This window comes from Centroberyx gerrardi, chromosome 2, assembly GCF_048128805.1.
Source record: "Centroberyx gerrardi isolate f3 chromosome 2, fCenGer3.hap1.cur.20231027, whole genome shotgun sequence".
Taxonomy (NCBI): domain Eukaryota; kingdom Metazoa; phylum Chordata; class Actinopteri; order Beryciformes; family Berycidae; genus Centroberyx; species Centroberyx gerrardi.
In genome coordinates this window covers 21,009,231-21,031,728 of record NC_135998.1, presented here as the reverse complement: position 1 = coordinate 21,031,728, position 22,498 = coordinate 21,009,231, and the positions used below count along the sequence as shown (strand labels likewise).

The 22,498-nt window shown below is 39.9% G+C and overlaps 1 protein-coding gene across 1 annotated transcript in view; it reads left to right on the top strand.

Annotated features, from left to right (window-relative positions):
* hcn1 (hyperpolarization activated cyclic nucleotide-gated potassium channel 1) overlaps positions 1-18,779 on the top strand; it is a 65,782-nt gene extending 47,003 nt beyond the window's left edge. The window contains exons 5-8 of the mRNA XM_078287911.1: positions 333-479; positions 2,925-3,165; positions 9,896-10,060; positions 17,668-18,779. Coding sequence (XP_078144037.1) covers positions 333-479; positions 2,925-3,165; positions 9,896-10,060; positions 17,668-18,779 — 1,665 coding nt within the window. The remainder of the gene's footprint in view (positions 1-332; positions 480-2,924; positions 3,166-9,895; positions 10,061-17,667) is intronic.
* Positions 18,780-22,498: the final 3,719 nt, after the last annotated feature.

Here is a 22,498-nt window from a genome sequence, read left to right as displayed (position 1 = left end):
TACTTGTTCCTACTTTCTTTCACCACCTGCCTCCCTCATTCTATCTCCCTCCCTACGCACAGAACCAGGACATGGCACTATGACTATGTGAGAGCACGGCTTGTCCTCAATACAGAGACACAAATACAGACTGTATGAACACCATATTTTTGTGGGGGGTTGCTGTTTATTCTAGGTGCACTTTGAAAACTTCTGCTTTTTTTCCATCATCTATCTATGGTACTAACATTTACATAAGAGTGGAATATATGCTTGAACTATTAACGCATTAACTTGTTAGTAATGACAGCTGTCATTGAACTGATATCCATCTGCCTTCTTTGCCTTCCCAGTACAAACAAGTGGAGCAGTACATGTCCTTCCACAAGCTTCCGGCAGACATGCGTCAGAAAATCCATGACTACTATGAGCATCGCTACCAAGGCAAGATCTTTGATGAGGACAACATCCTGAGTGAGCTCAACGACCCGCTCAAAGAGGTGAGTCAACTTCGTCTTCTTGGACGCTGAACTAAATTTAAGCATTGGTTCTTTCAGATGCTACCACCCCTGTTTTACAACTCACCTCACTTAGTAACATTTATAAATTTCCTGAGAGACTCAACACAGTGTTGGCATTATGACTTGATTTCCTTTTGAAGACTTTAGATGTATTTTTGGAACAAAACAGCAAAAAATATGCACATCTCAAAAGCATTCTTGACAGGTAGGTAGCACACAGTGGTGTTAGTTTTGGAACATGAATCAGTTTCCTCTCTGAAGATGAGGAGTGAATCATCATTTGGCAACTTGAAATGCACAGTACCTGAAACTGAAATCTCCTGATAAACACCCGATCAGGCTCTAGTTCAACTGTGATGGGTTCATTTACAATACATGTCATCTCATTTTACAAGGTCAAGGAGAAAAACAAGCAAAATGGATTCCCCTCAACATGCTGGGTGAACCCAGACTGAACATCAGTTAGGATATTAAAAGATGTGATTGCCTCAGAGAAGATCGCCCTGTCTACTCCTCATACTTCCAGATGTGAAAGGCAAACTGAGTTCCAGAGCAGTCGAATATTTTCTCTGATTTACAGTATTACAGCTATTGACATCAACGTAAAACAGATACACAGCTACACAACTCCATTATCCACTGAGAATATATTATTTGCAAGAGAGGTAACAAGAAAGAATAATGAAATGTATTGTAGAGTCAGTGACCAGTTTTAAAGTTCTTGGCTGCCCTCGTCGTATCAGCACATTATGGGGCTAATTATGCATAGGTGGATAGGAGGGGAGAGGAGAAAGGCAATGGGGGAATTGCGACTGCCTCTCATGTAGCCCCATTAAGTCACCTAGCGGAGTTGAACACTGAGGCATGGTGCGGTGCAGCATAGCCCCAGACAGACATAGGGAGGTGCAGGGAATTAAAGGTATGACCTACAACACAGAATATCCTACAGGCTTAGTCTACTGTGCACGTCCTAGTCAGGCAAAGTTAAAATCTGCATACAAGAATAATGGAACTTTGTCTGATGATTAATCACACCAAAAGCTCCCAAAGAGCACTGAAGTGCAGCTATCCATAGCACAGGAAAACAGATCTATACTGTCTTAGAAAATCCCTTACAAGACCAGCTGGACACTTTTTGACTCATAATAGACTTAAATAACTTTAGAATTGATTGAGTAATATGACTGTAATTACTATAGTAATAGCAGGTGTTGTTAATACATTTTGTTACTATTTTCTAGTAACACAGTAATCAAGTTGGAAAAAGAATACATATGAATACAAGTGAAACAACGTATAAAAGTGCGGAAAATGGCTGTAAGACTTCTTAAATCAGAACATTCTCGGTAACCTTGACTCAATTACTGAATCAGTAATATGGTATATAATATAACATAATAATGCTATAATTAAAATCTGACGTGTGAGATTAAAAAGCAGAAGAACCTAGGTCATGCCAGATCCATTGCTTGCCTGATAGGATAAAGCAGCTATTGAGGGGGAAGAGGAAGGGTCACAGGTAATAATGCTTGCAAGGTGAAAGTTAACATCTCCTCCTCAGTTTGTCATAACAATCAGACTTTTATATTGCGCTTGCTCTCTCTCTCTCTCTCTCTCTCTCTCTCTCTCTCTCTCTCTCCCTCTCTCTCTCTCTCTCCCTCTCTCTTTCGCTTCCGTGATCGCTTTCTCTTTTTCTCCACCATATGACAACTCTACTCTAAAGATTGTTTCCCCAAGAGAACTCCTGGCTGGGCATGAAAACTGCTCACTATCTAATTCATTAGTTCTGGTGCATGATTGAGGTCAGAGCCCCCTGGCATTAGCTGACACCGGCATCTGAGGCTGAGCTAACAACTCTTTGCCACAACCCTCATCTAGCTAGCAAGCATCCCAGAGATTGGATATCACTCTCTCAATGTCCTGTTGTCACTGGAGGAGAGTTATCCCTCATGGGGGGTCAGCACGCCACCATAGATGCCAAGTGCCCCGGCTTCCCATCTGCACAGCAACAGAGGAGATGTGTGGGTAAACAGAAAACAAGCTCCTAATCTCCTGCTGGGTCTGAGGGGATAGGATGAGACCAGAGAGATGGCCTGCCGCCGGCACCCGAGGGCAAACTCATCAGCATCAGACTAGTGTGCCAGAAAGTTTCTTCTCAGGAGTGATGGGAAGTGCTTTAGAGGTATTAGGGATAAAGCAGCAATATGCATCCAGTTCAATTATGTTAACAGATGAAAGCTGTGATTACCTTTGGAGAAGAGGATTTGTGTGTGTTGTGTCAGTAAAAGTATCTAAATGATGCTCATTTTTCAGGTTTAGGGTGGCAGGGGATAGTGAAATCAAATTATTGAATTATGTATGGCAATGATTCCTGCCATGGTCTCATTTGTATTACCAACTTTCTTTCCTTTTTTCCTCGTTCAGGAAATCGTCAACTTCAACTGCCGTAAGCTTGTGGCCACCATGCCTCTGTTTGCCAATGCCGACCCCAACTTTGTGACGGGCATGCTGAGCAAGCTGAAGTTTGAGGTCTTTCAACCCAATGACTACATCATCCGTGAAGGCACAGTGGGCAAGAAGATGTACTTCATTCAACACGGTGTTGCGAGTGTCATCACCAAGTTCAACAAGGAGATGAAGCTAACAGATGGGTCGTACTTTGGAGGTGAGGGAGCGCAAAAGCTTTATTAAAACTTTAGATATATTTCCATCAGAAGTATTACAGGCTGTGTGTAACTTTAAAAAGAAGATTTAAAGATGGAGGAAGTAATTTCAGTGGGCAAACCTTGAGGAAAAATCCATTTTGTATTCAAATGAGATTTAGATTCACTTATTGAGATTTATTTATTCTGTCTTCACACATTATGTCACATGCATATACAAACAGGATTTACATATGTTCATACTGTCATACAAGAACACCATACTCACAGACACAGACACACACACACACACACACACACATTCATACGTCAATACATAGATGCATCAGTATAGCCTGGGGTCAAGCGTTTGATGCTATTTGAAGTTGAGTTATTGTAGATGTAGATGTAGATGTAGTGTTGGACATTAGTTGGCATCCGCAGTTACGTAACCTCTTATCTGGTTGGTGGAGTAGGCCAAGGCGTGGATCAGGCTTCCCTTAGGACACACAGAGGTTTCTGCCCCCCCCCCCCCCCCCCCTGCCTGATTTCCTGCTGGCTACACTTGGCACTAACGGCAGCAACTAGATGTTCCTTTTGCGTAATTTAGGGAGCAATTCCCTCATTCTCTCTCCGCTGTTCTCTTTTTATTTCTCTCTCTCTCTCTCTCTCTCTAAAACATTACACATATTATTAATTATTTAAATGTGAAATGTAATTTCATTGCAAGTTGTTTACTTTGGCAAAATCTTCCCAGGCAGACATTGTCATGTCTATGTGAAAGCAAAGCAAAGCTTCCTATTTTAGAGGTTCTTGCATATTTTATCTCATGAGTTCATCCCCACTATGGAAGGAGGCTGAGGATTCTAAGAATACCTTCACTTTGGTGTGTCTGCCACATGCAATTGTCTCACAGACGAGCTAAGGAAAGCAGTGAATCAAAAAGAAATGAGTAGTCTTTTATTTTATTTTTTCTGCCTGTTCAAACCACGGGACTGTTGTCACACACCCTCAAATCACGCCACGAGTGCTCAAAACCAAATGCTTTAAATATGGGATTGCAGCGGAGGGAGGCCGTTTTAAACTTTTCTGTGTAAAATGGACACAGCACATTATAGGATATGTGGCTGCGATGTGCCTAATTATGTGCAGTATGTCCTATTAACAAAAATGCATCCTCTTTGGCTGTAGCTCACAGATATTCTTCTCATCAGGCATTTGACACAAGGAAAGAACCATCATGGTGCAGAACAATGCAGATCTTAGGAAAAAAAAAAAAAAGCTGAAATGTCAGGAAAAAACCATTGGCCATTAAGGCCCTGATAAATGGAGCTTAATGGCAACTACTGCCAGTATATTAATCAAACTGTTTCAGACGAAGAGAAAAGAAGGCACTAAAGGTACAGGAAGTTTAACTGACTGTTGTTTCCTGTTAGTGGATCCAATTAATAATGACAACTCTAAGTAGACTGAACAGTGGTGGGCAATACTGATTAACTATCTTATGTGTCTCTGTCTGAACGGAGTGCAGGGGGCTAATTGTGGATGTACTCTTTCTACTGCTCTGCTTGACTCACAACTCATCAAGTAATGAGGATTTTAAGAAAAGTGACATGAATAAGAATTCTTCAAGCTCATGTAAATCCTTCAAGATCATTGGTTCATTGTAAGCTTTTATAGACTGCATGAATAATGAAGCCTTTTTGGAAATTCAAATTTTTTGTCTTGTATATGCTTTGGTGCTCATTTCGGTGGCTCTCATACACTAAGTACTGTACTGTAACACAGTTCACACTACAGAAAACGTGTAGTAAACATGGGTAAATCCCATGGCTTTCATAAGAGTGGAAGATACAGTGATGTACCAATAAAGCAATAGCAAAAAGTTAACAGCAGTTGCAACAAACTGTGACCCTGGACACTGACCTCTGGGGACCAAATTCATAAACCCCAGGAGATATGTTGAGGCAGGGCAGCCAAACAGTTCATGGGAGTGCTACCCAGGGATTTTTGGATTATCTTTTGCAAGCTTTGTCTAAAACATTTTGAAGGTTACATCACAAAATCTGAACTCTATTTTTTTTATTTTCATGTTTGCTATCTGGTGTGCACTCATTCTATGCAGCAGAGACCGTCCAGTAATAGCTCAACACTGTATTGATTTGGGGGAATACTGACAAATTAATACACACAGTTATCAGGACAAAAAGCTAAAGGAGACATGACAGTGAAAGACCACCTCAGCCTCTAGAATCTCCCCAGGTCAATGTAAAGAGAAAAAATATATTGAAGTTCAAACGAAGCAGACAATTAATGCTCCCATTTTATTAATTTGACTAAAAGATATGCGCTGTATCTTTCCAAGGCATGAGGGGTGCACTGCTCATTTTGCTATGTTCTGCTGGTGCCCAGCCACCTGCTCTTGCCTTCTGCCCAGCTGGTATTTTTACCCGTTTGTATGGCATTAGTGGATGAGCCCTGACTTGGGAGCAGCTGGCCGTACCAGGCACCTCACTCTTCTCTTTCTCTCCGATGATTCACACACCCCTCACAACCAGGCCAAACTGAGGCTAGAAAGAGAGACAGAGAAACTGAGAGAAAGAGAGAGAGTGACAAAACCAACCCCAGCCACAGGACACCATTAGCATACTAATGAGCAGGACGTCTGTGAGGACAGTAGGCCAAATAGCACCTCAGACCATGGTCAGTTCCACACCTGCATGCTAAGTAGGTAGCATGCTAATCACTCCTGGGCCTGAGTGAATGGGATTACAATAAAGGTACACCACAGCTCTGCAGCGAAGTCACACCAACGCCCAGGGATTAAGAGAGTATGACACTAGGACAATGACAGACAGCCGATGAAAATCCCTTTTGGGCTTGCATGTCTTAGTCACGTGGGACTCCCCCTCCTCGATTCCTGCCATGGGGGAAAAGGGGAAGGGGAGCTGGTTACCATGGGAGTACATGACACATGAAGTGACGGCAAATTACCCACAATACCCCTGGGGTCAGAAGTGATGCTTTGTGACAAGGCAATGGACATGTGTCAGACCACATCATGTGAAGTGTTAACAGGACCTTTCCTTATGCGCACACACACACACACACACACACCTTGGAACAGGCTGGTGAGTCTTCCAGGTGACAGTGCTAATGGGGCTGTGTTTCCGTTGGGAACATTGTTAAGTGACTATCCAGTCCAGGACGGGAATTTTGTCAATTTTGCCACCTGCTAGGCACAAAAGCTGAGCAAGATTTTTAGTTCCAAAATGGCTAAAATGTACTGTATGTAATACATATCTGTCTTCTCTATAACCTGTGAGAAAGAACATGAATGGTATTAAAATATGAATAGCTTTTTCAAACTTACACATCAGGCAATTTACAAAAGAGTTACTGTATATTCAAAAGATCCAGCCTGCACTATATATGAATGTTTAAAATAGAAGGTAGAATGTATTATCAGGCCATTTAAAAGAGAAATCACAAATATCTTTTCAGAGTGAATGACACAGTTTACAACACATCCTACAAAGTGTCCCTCTCAAAATATTTAATTTACCAGGCAATTCACAGAAGAGCAAACAACCTCCTGTTGTGTCTCTCCCCAATCTTGGTTTGCTAAAGCTATAATATGTAATGGTTCAAATTGTCATTGCCAGTAAATCAAGGTGAGCTCGTTAGCCACCTAAGCATGCCAGACTTTTTCATGTTCACTTTCTAACACAAAACTCCTGCACTTCTCTGCCTTTTCCAGAGCCACGTTGGCATGACACGCTGCAGCAGGAGCATACACACTCCTCCATGATTCAGCGCTGTGCTGTTGTTATTTTTTTTCCAAAATGTGCAACCTCCTAGCTATGGTTGCAGGCCTGGCAGCTGAAGTTGGTTCTACTGTCAGTTGCAATTATGCATAGTTATGTGGAGAATGGCAATTTAAGAAATAGCTTACTGTGCTACTAATGTCCAACTGCAGTAATAATTTGGTTGGACTGGTTGCATCTGTGTTAGATTAAAGTTTCTAGCTCTGACTTTGACCAATATGAATTCAAATGACAAGGCAAGGCAAAACAGTAATGAGATGCCCCTGATGTTGAGGTTGACTGAATGCATCCTCAAGGGTTTTAACTGTAACTGGAAACTGTACATGGCACCAAAGCCGGTTTTGCCCTAAGGCATGCAATGATTTTGGGGGCATCATAGCCAGAGTGGGGTTAATGGTGGTTTCCTGCCCTGGTCCAGTAATTTGTCATGTCAACAGTACATCTTCTTGTTCTCAGCTCACCCACTCAGCCAACTTAACCTGTCTTTCTGGACCTGGGCCGTGGCCGCTCACTGTCAAGTAATACAATTAAGTCTGGATGTAGCCACACACTGTGGCATGCCAGCTCATTACAGTAGTACTCTCTCTCTGGGATTTTACACGACATGGACCTTTCTCTCTCTCCCTTGCCCTCTCTGCCTATCTGTCTGTCTGTCTCTCTCTCTTCCTCCCTCTCTCTCTCTCTCTCTCTCTCTCTCTCTCTCTCTCTCTCTCTCTCTCTCTACCCCGCTTTCATGTTCTGTTATTGAAGATGTGAAGATGGATGTAAACAGGGACAGGTGCTTTGGACTGAATTTTGCAGCATTTTACACAACATAGATTTCTCTCTCTCTCTCTCTCTCTCTTTCATTCTGTGTGTGTGCCTTTCGGTGTTAACAGAGATTTTTCCATTATAACAGCACTAACACCTTATTCACACCCGCAGCTTGACAGTGCTGTTCTCACATCTTGCAGGCTCCCTGTTTTCACTGAGGAAATCGGGCCTTGTGAATGTCAAGGGTTACCAGTCAACTAACCGTAGCTCACATTTTCATTCATTTACTGCTAGCCAAAATGAGATGGGCCAGATCACACTCCCTTTGATGTATAGTTCAGCCTTTTGTGTAGAAATGTTCAGTGTTTCCTTTGTAAGTGGGTGCTCTGTAAAGGTCCTTTTCTGAAAGTGTTTCTGTTATGCATGGTTGAAATTGCCAACAGGCATATAAGATTTTGTTATAACCTATGTGACATTAATATCAGCAATCTGTGCATATATCATAATACAGTATAGTTCTGGCAGGCAGGAAACGGTGGATAAAATGACCTTTAATCGGACCTTTAAACTGTTCTTTACATGGTCGAGTGCGTCATCTGTCAACTTAACTGTGACTATTCTACTTCAGTTGCACCTTTATGGTTCTATACTCGACACATATGAGGTAATTCACCTTGGTTTGCATCCTGCCCCAGCGGCTAACATACCATCTGGTTGCATGGGGCTGTGCCAGGACACGGATACTGGAACAAGTTTCCCAAAAACATAAAATCATCCAAGATTTAATCATTCAGTCCCTGTGCTGTGGGCAGTAGAAAGAGACCGGATCCCTGTCTCTTACTAATATCATATTAGAAGCAAACATTCTATATTGGTCACTACCAACTATACTGTTGGGATGGTTGTTCGCAATAATATGACAGAAAGGCCACCACCCATACTATCTATGTTCTCACAGCTATCACATCCCTCTGTAGGGTCAGTGCGTGGTCCAGAAACTAAGTTCTGTTCTTCTGTCTCTCAAGCTTCTTTCAGATTACTAACCATATTTACTGACCAACTACGAATTGTGATCTGAGAACCAAAATCCCCACTTAGAGATGTGACAGTGTAGTAGAAGCACCAGCCTGAACAGACAACCCCCTTTATACCTGGGCTGGCATTAACATGTCCAACTACGTCCCTTACCACCTCTGATGGAATTGTAGTCAGATTCAGCCGACAACATCAGCTAACTGTGTAACTGCAGTGCATCTTCAATCCACATGTCACAACTACATAAGTTGCTGGAGGATCCAACCAGGAAGCACACACGCCCACACAGTAACATTCTTCCCTATTATGGATTGTCAGTATACTTGGATGGTGAACAAGCGAGAACAGGTGTTTACTGTCATTTTTCAAGGTCCCAAATATTACAAGGAAGTGACTTGTGCAGCAATGTGTAGTTTGGCAAGGGAAAGAGAAATCTTATGTGTATAGGCTACTGCAGATGAATTCTAAAATCAGAGGTAAATGTAATCCATCTAAATCATATGTAGACACAAACTGGATACAAGATGCGTGTTAATGCCTGATGTGAAGGACAATTGTTCCAATCACAAAACACAAACAGTTTGTTCTTTTTACTGATGTCAGAAAGCACAATCAATGATCTGGCATACAGTTGCCTATGAAACAATATTCCTGTTTAGTTCTGCATCACATCTGAGAAGTGCCCACAGCATGATGCAGTGATGCTTGACAGGGGGGGGTTTGTGAAGCGAACCACTGTACAGTGTTATGGGACCATTAGCTCTCTGCAGGATGATGAATGAACTTAGCATAGTGCCAGTGACAGCACCGCTGATGGGCTTGTCATTTTATTTACATTCACATTATCTTCCTCTTCTGTACCTTTGTACTCAGGGTTCATCTATATGGTAATCTGTCCTCATGCTTGGGGCTGCACATCCAGTCTCTAGTATGATGATCTTTGTTAAGGACGGTAATTATTCACTGCGATGATTTCCTTTATGTGTGTTCCTAACCACCTGCCTTTTTTCCTCTTTCTCTCTATCTGTGTCCCTCTACACCCTCTTTCCCTGTCCATTGCTGTTTCTTCACTTGTCTATCTCAAATTCTTTACCCTTCTCTCTCTCTCTCTCTCTCTCTCTCCCTTCCTCCCATACAGAGATCTGTCTGCTGACCAAGGGCAGGCGAACGGCCAGTGTGCGGGCGGACACCTACTGTCGTCTCTTCTCCCTCTCTGTTGACCATTTCAATGAGGTGCTAGAAGAGTACCCCATGATGCGCCGTGCTTTTGAGACTGTTGCCATTGACCGATTGGACCGCATCGGTAAGACCTGCCTACATCTGATTCTCTTGTCTGATTGGTTGAATCTCTTGCCTGTCATTGTGCCTTGTTGTCTTGTCTCCATCAGTATTTGTTTGCCTTCTTCTTTCTTCATAATAGCATTGTGTCTGCCATCTTGTGCTGCATGATCTGTATGCTATCCTTTGTCTACTTCCTCCTCTTTCTTTGTCTTAAGTAACCTTAAAGAAAAATCCTTGTAACAAGCATTAATCCTTCTAAAGAACCAAAGTAGCATTTTGTGGATGGATTAACTGGAAGGCAGTGCATGTCGCTGTCCGGGAGGGAGTCAGGTCGCCCCCTCGTTGGTTTGGTGTTGACCCCCCACTGGATCCCAGCGAGTGGATGGAAGCTAACCTCACATGCATGTGCCTCCGCCCCTCTTTCCACTCATCTGCACACCTGGGTATGAGCAGCACCCCACCCCATGTCAGACTTCTTGAAATCAACCAGACAGTAGCCCCGTAAAAAGAAACTGAGCTGGGCAAGGTGACACCAGAGAGTCGTTAGAGCTCTCTTCCAGGTCTACTTAGTGCTTCTACCAGGTCCAGCCCAGTTTGTAAACAGGCAGGACCCCATATAGTTTCACACAACTAATCCCTCATTGGTGTCTCCTTTTCAATCATGTCAATAATGCTTCCTTACCTCATTGTCTGATAGAGGAACATTTATAGAGGAACTTGGCCATGACTGACTGTAGTCAAAGGAAAATTAGTGATAATGGTTTAAACGCAAACAGATTTGTTACAATTGAAAAAGGGGCACATGTATGTAATACAACCAGGGCAATTATTAGTTGGGTGCCAATCCATAATAGATTTGATGTAACTTTTAGATCCATGGATTCATTAGTGTTGCACATTTTCCCACACCTTTTCAAGAATATTTACAGTCTACTCTAACACACGGAATGGAATTGACACATTTAATAACTTGAACAGGGAAAAGATTATATGATGATATGGAATTGTTGTCTGAAAGGTTCATGCTTCAACTCACACTCACAAGTAGAAAGTATATAGCATCTTTGCTTGTAGACGACTGCATTAGAAAATGCAATGTATCTCCTTGAAACAGTGCTGTTCCCCTTTGATAACATTTTATATGCATCCTCTTTTTCTAAGACAATCATAATGCTGTATGTTTCATGTAGAGTAAAATTCAGTCATATTATGGTAACCTACATTTCATTTTCACATTCAGGTCTCATATTCAAGCAGGAAAAGGAATTTAGTGAATTTTAAGTGCATAATGACGATAACCTTTAAGCAATCAACAGCCCATCTACAGTAGCTCTAATGTCTTTACTCTTTATGGGCAGATATGTAATTTACTAGTATTTATTTTCATCATGTCTTGGTGTCATAGATACTGCATACTTTAAGCACTGTTATTATCAAAGGAACTTAACAAAACATGATCCTGAGGGTTTCTTCTCAACGTGAAAAAGGCAATTGCAGTTTCAAAGCTTCATTATTCTCATAATTATTGAATAGATATGAATAGCACTGATTGATTCCTATAGTAAGCTGTTAATAAGGTAAAATGTTAGGTGGTTAAGTTTGTCTCCCTGTTATTAATATTGAACCAGAAAGCATTCAGATATCACCTGGAAAAAAAAGACAAGGTGAATTTGCATAACGATAGTGTGCCAATGTTGTCTCAAATCAGTGGTTAAGCCTGCAGTCTGTATCTACTTCCTTATTTGTTATTGTTGTTGTTTTTCTTTGTCATGGCTTTGTTTTTGTGTGTTGTTTTGCCTGGTACAGGCATGTTGATATTGAATTGCTTTGCAGCCCTAGCATTGACTCAACATTGAAATACTATTGTGGCAGGCAAGTCAGCATCAATCCATAAACAATATGTTTATGATAAGACCGCTCAAACGCAATCAAAATCCATCAAAAGATCTGGTGTGTCTCACTGTTGAGAAGAATACCATCTTTTGGACACCCAAGTCCTTATATTTGGACTAACATAGTACTAGAATACATAAGCTTCATTTGCCCTGTAGTTAAGTGTATGATCTTTCTATGCTGTGCCCTTCAAAACATATGCCCTTTGACCTAAGCAGTCGTGATCTACATTTGCCCTTTTTATGTGAGAACTAGCTATGTTGGCTTTTTACCGGCCAGCGGTTTCAATCATCATGTGAAAATGAGAGCTGCCCACTCTGAGTAACACTTCTCCCTAATACAGAAGTGTTGTGGATTTGATCCATTCATTCAGACTTATCATTAAGGGGGTTTTGTCTCATACAAGGGAAAATACAATGTCATGATCCGTGCTGGTTGTATCGTTTCTATATATGAACTGCATTTGGTTACATGCTTGTCTCGTTCTAAAAGGAAAGAAAAGAAAAGTAACCATGCTTTGAAACCAATAACGTGTTGCACATTTGACATTATCTTCTATCTATCTAAAAATTATTTGACCAGGAGTCCGTCTTGAGACGAGCACATCTCGTTTTCAAGAGTGTCCTGGCCGACGAATAGGCATCAGGTAAACACTTTATTCCAATTCCAATATTCGCACAGGGGGAAAATGACCTAGAGGCTTGCTAAAATGGATCCGGTCTCAAATTCATTCTTCAAGAACATGACCTCTTGTACAAGGTTACGTTAACTGCTGAATTCCTCTATCAGTGACACATAACTCAAGTTACCCACACTAGCATTGCAGATGGTTTAATGTCCACATTCAAAATGTCAAAAATTAAGACAAGCATCAGGAAAACAAAGATATCTAATTCAATGATATTTATTTTGTAACGTATGCCATATTTATTTTGTAATAGATTTGCATTGAATAAGTAACTGTGGATTATAAGCACATATTCAGCACTATTGATGTCTGACATTTTTATTTAATCTTTGAATCCTTTGTTCAAAGTATATTCACAAATGAAATCATGTCTGTCGATTAGTAAGTCCCCAGAACTTTACTAATGCAATGCCACACACAGTTTTTGTTACATGTAGAAATCCATTTCATTATTTTCTCATGTGTTCACCAGTAGAAAACGTTTGTTTCTGGTTGTCTGACTTGTAATGTGAATTCTGTGATGGATTTTTTTGTAAACAATTGTGAAAAAGATTTGGTCCCTGTTAAAATGACTTAGAAGAGAGGCGGTCTTTAAGCTGCTTTATTTTAAGCCTATATTTAGGCATAGGACTGACATCATGTTGACCACCTGGTGGGGCACAGTTGCTCAATGCTTGCACTCACCATACTCAAAATGTTGTACCTTTAATTTAATTTAATCCATTAATTATCTCAGTCAAGAATCATTTTCATACACACACACACATACACCAGGCAATTCACCTGCTCTTCTCTCTGGCATTTGCTCTTTGGTTATACTGCACCATGTAGCGCTCAACAAGAGGGAAATACACGTTGATTGTTTGCATAATCATAAGCAGAAGAAAAATATCATGCAGCAATTCAAAACAGAAGAAACAAAGGAGTTTCGTAATCAGGCGTCTGACAGATTATTAGTTAAATAATCAAATTGATTAGATTGCAAATCAGAGTAAAGAGGTTTTAATTTTGGTCTTTCTCTACAAAGCACAAGCCTGTTACAGCAGAGGCAGGAACGCATCTGATCTCTGTTTTGTCTCATCAGTCAATATCTGTGTGTTTAATTTGTACCAAACTGGGTCTTCATTATTTATGTGATCTTTGTTAGCATTATGATGTTTTTGTTTGTTTATTTGTTTGTTTGTTTGTTTTGATTGTTTTGTTTTGTTTGTTTTCTTTTCAGATTGTTCATTCTGATTTGTTCAAATTTCAGATATGGGTCATTTTTTTATTCAACCGTTTAAATTATATTGAAAACTTGTTTTAGCTTGTCTGAAGTGCAAATTTGATGAGGTTTGCATGTTTTAACCAATCTCATTAGTTCTATTGTGCCAGGAAAGACAAATCAATAACAGAAAAGTAATTGTATTAATTCCAATGGGTAATTTGACCCATATCGTATTTTTATGTCAATTTGCCAAGTTTTGTGTAAACAAGAAACTTTTTATTTGTGTAAAGAAGAAACTTTTTGATTTACTTGTGACTGGTGTTTACATGTTTTTTAATGTGTTCAGTGTTTTTTTATTGTTATTTTGAGGGGAAAGGCCTGCTTATAATCCTCTCAGCATGAACCGGTACCTAAACTTAAACAGAGATGTTCAGAAATGTTCCAGTGGCTTGGTAAAAAATGGAGGCATCACTGATTGACATTTTTGATGCCTAAGGGCTTTCTTCTGGGGAATGTTATGAAATTAGCCCAGGAGATCTGGAAATATATATGTCAAATATATATGTCAATCTTTACATAGTTCAAAATATCTGCTGCCTCTCACCATCCTCGCTGCATTATGAGTGCAGTCTGTAGAGATTTGTACTGCACAAAAGAGTGTGGGGTAAGTTTGATTTAGTGGTCAGAGCGGGCCGGGTACTTTACGTGAAAATCAAGCTTTGGGTGTGTGATGGTTTGTTGGTGTGTGTATTTGGTAGGAGGCTCTGACAATCACTGTCAGTTTGAGTAGAACTAAAATGTCTCTTGTGTCTCCAGACTGCCAGTTACTTAGTCAGTTACTGAAGTAAAGTTTTGTCAGCTTCATCCATTCAGCTCTATTTGTTTGGACTGATGAACATTAAATGCAGAAAAACTATTTTCCTTTTTTCAACTTGAGGCATTGCTTCCCTTAAATGTGAGAAAATGTTTAAATGTGTTAAAAATGAGATTTTGAATTGGCACCTCTATATAATGTGTAGTGGACTCCCCCAGCCATTCAGAAAGGATTAAGGCTTTTCCAAAGCTTAATCATCTTTGATACTACAGCAGTGATGTAGCATGGAAAAGTATCAGCTTTCTGAGAGGAGAGGATGAGAGGTGAAATCACTTGCTTCTTAAAATAAGTTATGGTTAAACTTAAGTTTCCATATTTAACAAGCAAAAGTAGCTTACTATTAGGTTTTAATAATGTTATGAGTTAGTGAAATGTATAGAGGCACAACCTTTGATTAAATATAACTCTGATTGGATTTAGAGAGAAAGACAGATGAGGAGTGGTGAGCACATACTGTATATCATATATAGCCCTTAAAGTTTTGTATATTCATTGATAACTGTGTCTCTCTTTATCTTTGGCACAACCTGAACTGAACAAGAGAGTGGAGAAGAGGACAGAGACAAAGAGAGATGAGGGGATGAGAGAAATAACAGGAGGCAAGAGAATAATTTAGCAGGGAAGGAGAGAGGAGAGAGACAGTAACAGATAAGACAAACAGCACATTACAAAATATCAATGTTTACTTTGCTGCTTCATTTAGACCTGCGTATGCTCACGTCCAAGTTGACCAGATTGATGCATTTTGCCGATGCCCCTGTATGTTCTGGGATCTAAACAACGCCGCTGTGCCCAACTGCCTTCTTGATATATTCAGATGCTGCAAACTCAAAGCCCTCTGGAATACGCTCTGTGAGATGACTGCGTTATTTCCTTCATTCCCATAGGTTATGTTGTGCTATGTAAAAATAACATATGTACATGTGTTATCCTTCCCATCTACAGAGTTTAACCCTGTCGCCTTTAAAAATGCCATGAAGGCAGCCTTGTAAGTTCACAGTAGTCTTACAATAGTCGGTGTCTGGTGCTAGTTTTAGCTGTTAACCACCCAACCCTGTAGTAACCGATGGTAACTGATGCACTCCAAGTGAAAAACTTCAAATGAAGAACTAGATTCCGAGAAATGGCTGAAGACCTAATAGGAATACAGTAGTTATTGGATACATTATTGGATTATTGGATACATATTTCAGTGTTATCCTCATATAATCCAAAGTTATTTTAGCAACACCATTTTGCAGGTTGTTGCACGACGTAGTGTTGTTACTTTTTGTTGTGGACACTGATTGTATCAATCCACTATCAGCTGAGAGATCCTATGTTCTGCAGAAGTCCTATGTTACAGCTGACTGCATGATTTGTTAGCATCCTTGAAAGGAAAAAGCAGTCCAGCATAATATGGTTAACAGTAAACCGAGGTGCAGAAATTTTCTGTTCTCAAGGTCAGGGCTTAATGATTGATAGACTCTGGCTAGAGCCTTCAGCACATTTAAACTCCACTCTGTCATCTTTACCAACAAAGGAGGTTTTTCAGACTGCTGTTCCACAAGGAAAGGTCAACAATATAAAGGAAATATCTCCTCTAAATAAGTTTGGACACATTCATTCAAAGTGAAGAGGCCAAATAGAACTATAATGTGCAATTTGATGTGACAATATTAAAAATAATTTGTATGTCAAATGGGGCAGTTCTCTTGTCAGATGTTCAGTTTCAAGGGGCCTTTCATGCCCTTGGTACCACTCAGCATTTTACCACAGTTTTGCTCCCAAAGCCACAAAACTGGTTGATCTCTAAAGTAGCCATCTGTCAAGCCCTGATTATCACAGTCCTCATGACTTGTGACAGGCTTGGAAAGATTTTCACGCCTGTGGGCTCAAAATGCCCTTTACAATACATAGTCATAGCACTTACTGTACTAAAAACAGTTTGTTTATTGATTTATTTATTATCTGTAAATATAGGGAAACAAAGCTACGTAATAACTCTTTCATTTGGGTACAAATTGGTTGATTTGCTAATGTGCTCTCCAGCATAGCAAAAAACATATTTTTAGATAGATAGATAATGATCTCCAGTGAATGCCAAGCAAATTTGAATTATAAAGATCACAAGGAACTCTATATTGCAATCTTGTAATTTTAAGGTAAGATGAGTTGGTGATTCACATCCCAGTAAGGTATTTAATGCATGATAATATTCACCATCTGTGCCTATTGATGGTGCAGTAGTATGTTAGAATAGCAGATTGTCTGTTTTTGTTTGTTTGTTTGTGTTTAATTTGCCTTGTTTTATACAAAGTGGTTATTCTAGTATCCTTGTGATGTGTTTTAGGTGGATTATCATTGTCACTGTGATTTAAATAGAATGTGCCTTTGAATTAGATTAGTAGAACACTTTTTCCTTTTCTTCTTGAAACAATAGCCTAATATTTGTCTTTAGTGGGTACAACTTATCAGTATTCTTTCGTATTTCATTATCTTCACATCAATATCTTCACAATCTATGCTATCACACGTCACACTGTCAGTAATCTATGTCTCCTTATGTCTCCCTCACTCTTCTCAAGTGTTATACTTCCCATAGTCATTGTCATTCAATGTCCTTCACACTTCATATCCAATTTCACGACCCTTACTTAAACTTAAAGATGCCGTTTGTAAGATTTTAAGAATTGAAATACCTCAAAATACAAATTTAGAGGAATCAGCAAAATGAAGCTCCTCTGTGAATACATTGTCATAGAATCGAAATCACTTTGAAAGTCTAATGTCTAGGTCAGACATGTGTGCAGCTTGACAGGTAGTAACAATGTCTAAGACAGCATGCCCAAACAAATATGCACCAACCTTCCTAAAAAAAACATACAAACTGCATCTTTAATGTTATTGTCCTGTATCCTGCGGTTTAGTGCTGCCAAGGTTTGCCATGGCTGTGTGCGCTCACCTCTACTGATTGCACCCCAACAGGGAAGAAGAACTCGCTGCTGCTACAGAAGTTCCAGAAGGATCTGAACGCCGGCGTCTTCAATACGCAGGAGAACGAGATATTGAAGCAGATTATTCGTCAGGACAGGGAGATGGTGATGATGGTGGACCGCAAGCAGTCGGTCACCGGGATGAACTCAACACCAATGTCTGGAAACTCCATCATTAACTCACCAGCCCAACCGCCCTACGCCAGCTCCTTAGGCAACAACCAGCTCCAGCAGTCCTCTGTACCCTTGACCTACAGTGCTTCAGCTATTGCCAATGCCTCTGCTGCCCGCATCCTGCCGGCCGCCGCCGCTGCCGCACAGGGGATTTACCCTGCCCCTAGTGTTTCTCATGGCAACCTTAATTCTTCCTCGACCAACCCTCAGACCCCGCTCCAGCAGCAGGGGGCAATCATGTCGCCCTGCTCCTTCACGGCTGCCATGTGTAGCCCACCCGTGCAGACCCCTCTGGCTGGCCGGAGCTTCCAGTACGGCTCGCCCACTGCCTCCCAGCTGTCACTCATCCAGCAGCCCATGCCCCAGCCTCCTCTATCCACACAGCAACAGCTTGCCCAGCAACCTGCTGTGTCATCTGCAGCCGCAGCCTCGGCAACACAGCAGCAACAACAGCAGCAGCAACAGTCACCTCAACAGCAGCAGCAGGTCCCCTCGCCCCAGAGGGGAGACATCCACAAGAGTGCGCAGGCTCTCCAGTCGGGCAGCTTGAGTCGAGATGTGCGACACTTGTCGGCCTCCCAACCTTCCCTGCCACATGACACGTCCCTGGGGCCCAGAGCGCACCCAGCCTCAGGAGACTCTCTGGCCTCCATCGTGCCACCAGTTGCGGCAGGGGCAGCGATCCAGGGAATGGGTCTCCAGAGCGGCATCCGTACCACAGTGCCCCAGCGGGTCAACTTATTCCGGCAGATGTCATCAGGAGCCTTGCCCCCGGTGCGCTCGGCGGCGGCGGCGGCAGCAGCAGCGGCAGTGGCAGCAGCAGCATCATCCACAGCCCAGCACAGGGAATCCCCTGGTTCTAGGAGAGATTCTGTCTTGAGCAGTACAGAGACCGAGCAAGACAAAATGCGTTTCGCATCGAATTTATGATCCCATTTTTTCCTTTTCATTTTTTTAACTTCTATATGTTTCAATTCATTTTTAAAAATGGAGATACAACAAAAGAGATGAATATGAGGAACTTCAGTATTTTTGTTTCTCTCCAGTTTTCTTCTGAAAAGATAACCTCATAGAGATCCTGTACAGACAGCCCTTGTATAATATTTTAGACACATTGTCTCCCTCAACTTAAGAATGTATATTAAACAAATCTATAATTCTATATATATAATATATATAAATATATATGTATTGTATATATATAATATATATAATATGTATATTAGACAAATCTCTATATATAGATAGATTTGCTAGTATTACATATATATATATGTAATATATGTGCGTGTAAATCCAACTAGAATATTTGGCAATGGCTATTTAAAAGCTCTAGTATAAACATGAGTCTTCCTTTCTGAGAAATATAAAGAAACATATACAATGTATGAAGTGTTTTTTTTTATTTGTTTGTTTAATTTATTTATTTATTGCTTTCTGTTTTGTAACTGGAATGCATTGTGGATTCTGACAATGACTATTTCCTTTTTTTTTTTTTTACCAGTGAGGGAGAGGAAAATGATCTTCTCCTATTAAGCAGCTTTAGGCACCACTGTGGAATAATAAATGCAAGCAACTTTTAAAAAAAATACTGTCAAAAAGCACACACTCACAAAATGATTCTTATACCAATTTTCCGGAACCCTTATTTCAGAAGTCAACACAAATACAGTAAGTGTTATTGTTGCTCTCAGCAACACAGATACGTTCTCCTGAGCCACCACATCCTCACAGGCTCAAATACAGACCATGACAGTGTTATGGGTCCAAAGGGAATAGAATAATAGAAATGCTGCTTTCTTTGTTTATTTTAGAGGAGGATGGAGTGTGGAGAAAGATATGGATGGATGCTATTTTTTTTCTATTCCTAATTTCAGATGGCTGAGATAGACGTTATGTAATGTTGCTTAAAAATTATGTGTACATTTATAATATTTATAAACTAAAGATTATCACCATTATGCAATAGACTGTGATATAAAGATTACCTATATGTGTGTTGTAAATAGTTTTGTAGATCTAGTATTTACAGATACTGTGTGGTGCATTCTCAATCATAACAATGTCTTACTTCTATCAGGAACCTGGATATCATCTATATGCGAAAAAGTTAATAAGTGACAAAATACATATGTTTCATTAGAGATAAACAAACCTTAATGCAATAGCTAGCACTACTTGATACTGAGAAATGCCTGGTTGGAGGACATTTAAGAATCCCTTTCTCTCTGTATACTATTCCTAGTCCTAGTGTAGTTTTTGATTTCACATCAAGTGAACATATACAATATTTACCTACAATACACAACTTAATTTCAAAGTCGTCCTATTGAAAGTAAATGTCTTTATCTTTTCTGATGCCTCATTTCCCAGAATTGCTGTGGTGTTGAGATCATTTTAAGAACCATTCTTTGGTCTATCTTAAGCTAAAACTGAGTATTTTATGAAATGTATTGTTGGATGGAGGAAATGAGGCTTACCTTTTTATTCATTATTATATCTTATTTAAATAACCACAATTTCAATTTTATGCTTGCATCAACTGCTTCTTGAGTATTACTGTACTGTGAGCTGTCATATCACAATTACTCAAGTTGAGGAGTCTGGCATGACATTTTCAACACTTTTCTGTTTGCTGTTGAAGAAGTCAGGTATCCAGTTACTCAAGTGTGCAGGGCACATTTTCACCAAATGGTGTTTTTGTACTGCTGCAAGTGCAAAAAAGAAAAAAAAAAAAAAAGAAAAAAAAAGGAAAAAAGACAAAAAAAAAAAAAAAAAAGAAGAAAATGCTGGTTTGCATTAAGGTTTCTGTCTCATGTAAATCCATTATGTGGGCTTAGATACTCTAAACTGACCTGGACTGATGCTGAGGCAGGGGAAACATGGTCAACCCAGAATATTGTGACTCTACCTATAGGAAAGAAGGATAGAAGCTTATTTATGTTGAAAATGTCAATCAAATCAATCAAGTTTTCAACATAATAACTAAGTGGTATTTATATAATTGTGATCCTGCAATTGCCAAACTGTTTTATGACTCAATAAAATTCAAGCCAGTCATTATGGCTCATCTAGTAAGGCCATTTCCCAGCACATAGATTGTAGTTTGTGCTCTAGGCCGTCTTGTGGTCTTTTTACAGTAAGTCTAATGGCTATGTGACAAAGTACTGTATTTTCCTCACAATCACTCATAATTTCTATTTAGAGTCATAGTCTTCATGGCACCAAATATCCCATCAGTTCAAAGTGACTAAGCCCTTCGAGATACAGTTTTAAAAGATTACAAGTCTTCACTACAGATGTGTCAATAGTGTACCAATACAGTCAACCCACCAATGTCATGAAAGCATGCACTGTCACAAATACTTAAAAAGATACTATCTCAAAATGTTGACGTTAAATGTATTGTGAGATTATGTTTTGTTCATTGTCTGTCTGCCTAGACGTTATTTGTGTGTAAACAGAAGCATTGAATTTTCACATGGACATTCTTAAGTATTTGTGCCTAAACTATAGCCATGTTCCATCCTTTGTTATGAGTGTGAGCTTGGTGCATACATGGGCACTTCTGCGCACAACCATGCATTCATTATTAGTATACTCTACGTGTTCTATGTCTCAATATTTTTAGAGAGGAAGGTGTAAGCAATGATGATGGCCAAATGTCTCAGTTTATCCAATTGGAATCTTTAATTACAATGTGAATTACTAGAAACAGGTTTTTCTATCATTCTCAGTTAAGCTATATAGAATATTTAATGAGGTCATGTACAGTTAAACAAAAAAGTGCAATCTTTAGATCTGCAGTAATATCACGCTCAATGAGACATTGTAGAAATTTGGAGCACCTTTATACCTTTCTTTGTAGCTAGCCACTGATGTTTGGGTTGAATATTAATGTTGTGTGGAATGAAACTGGCCAAAGCAAAACATTCTAAGTAATTTTCTTTGTTTTGAATTGCACTTTCCGATTAACTAAAGAGGTGATACAGATTATTTTCAGCTAGTGTAGATGTTGGAATGAGTTAATAATAAGGGAGAAGTATCCCCTAGAATTTGTGCTGCCCTGATCCTGTACGAGGTTCTAAATGAGGGGAGCTGTTCTATTTACAACGAAGAGCGCTTAATCGTGAATATGCCATAGTGTATAGGAACTAGTACACAGTAAAGATGGATAGCAGCACTGTTGGTTTGTGCTGTTTTTGATACTTGCCTTTGGAGGGAGAGCTTCCCAACTATGTGCTTTTTTTCACAATTCCAATCACAACCAACATTCTGGAATGGGCATTATGGAGCTTACATGTTAGCAGTATAGAGACTCTCAACAAACCAGCACATATTTGTATATTTCTTTTTGTTTGTTGTTTTGTTGATTTGAAAAAAAGAGATGCAAAAAGAACTGAGAATAATGCCCATAGAAGGAGAACCAAATGTTTATTTTGGTTTTTATGACCACGACAGTTGCAGGTTTCATATGTTTACCGATGATATGCGTAGTGGAGAGAGGGACAGAAGCTGAAACGAGCTGCCTGCTCCTCTTTAACCCCACTAACATGGTCATTGTTCAGCTCATTCATGTAATCCAAGGCTTAGAGAAACAGAACTATCAGTTGGTTACTTGATACGGATGAAAGAAAGATAAATGTAAA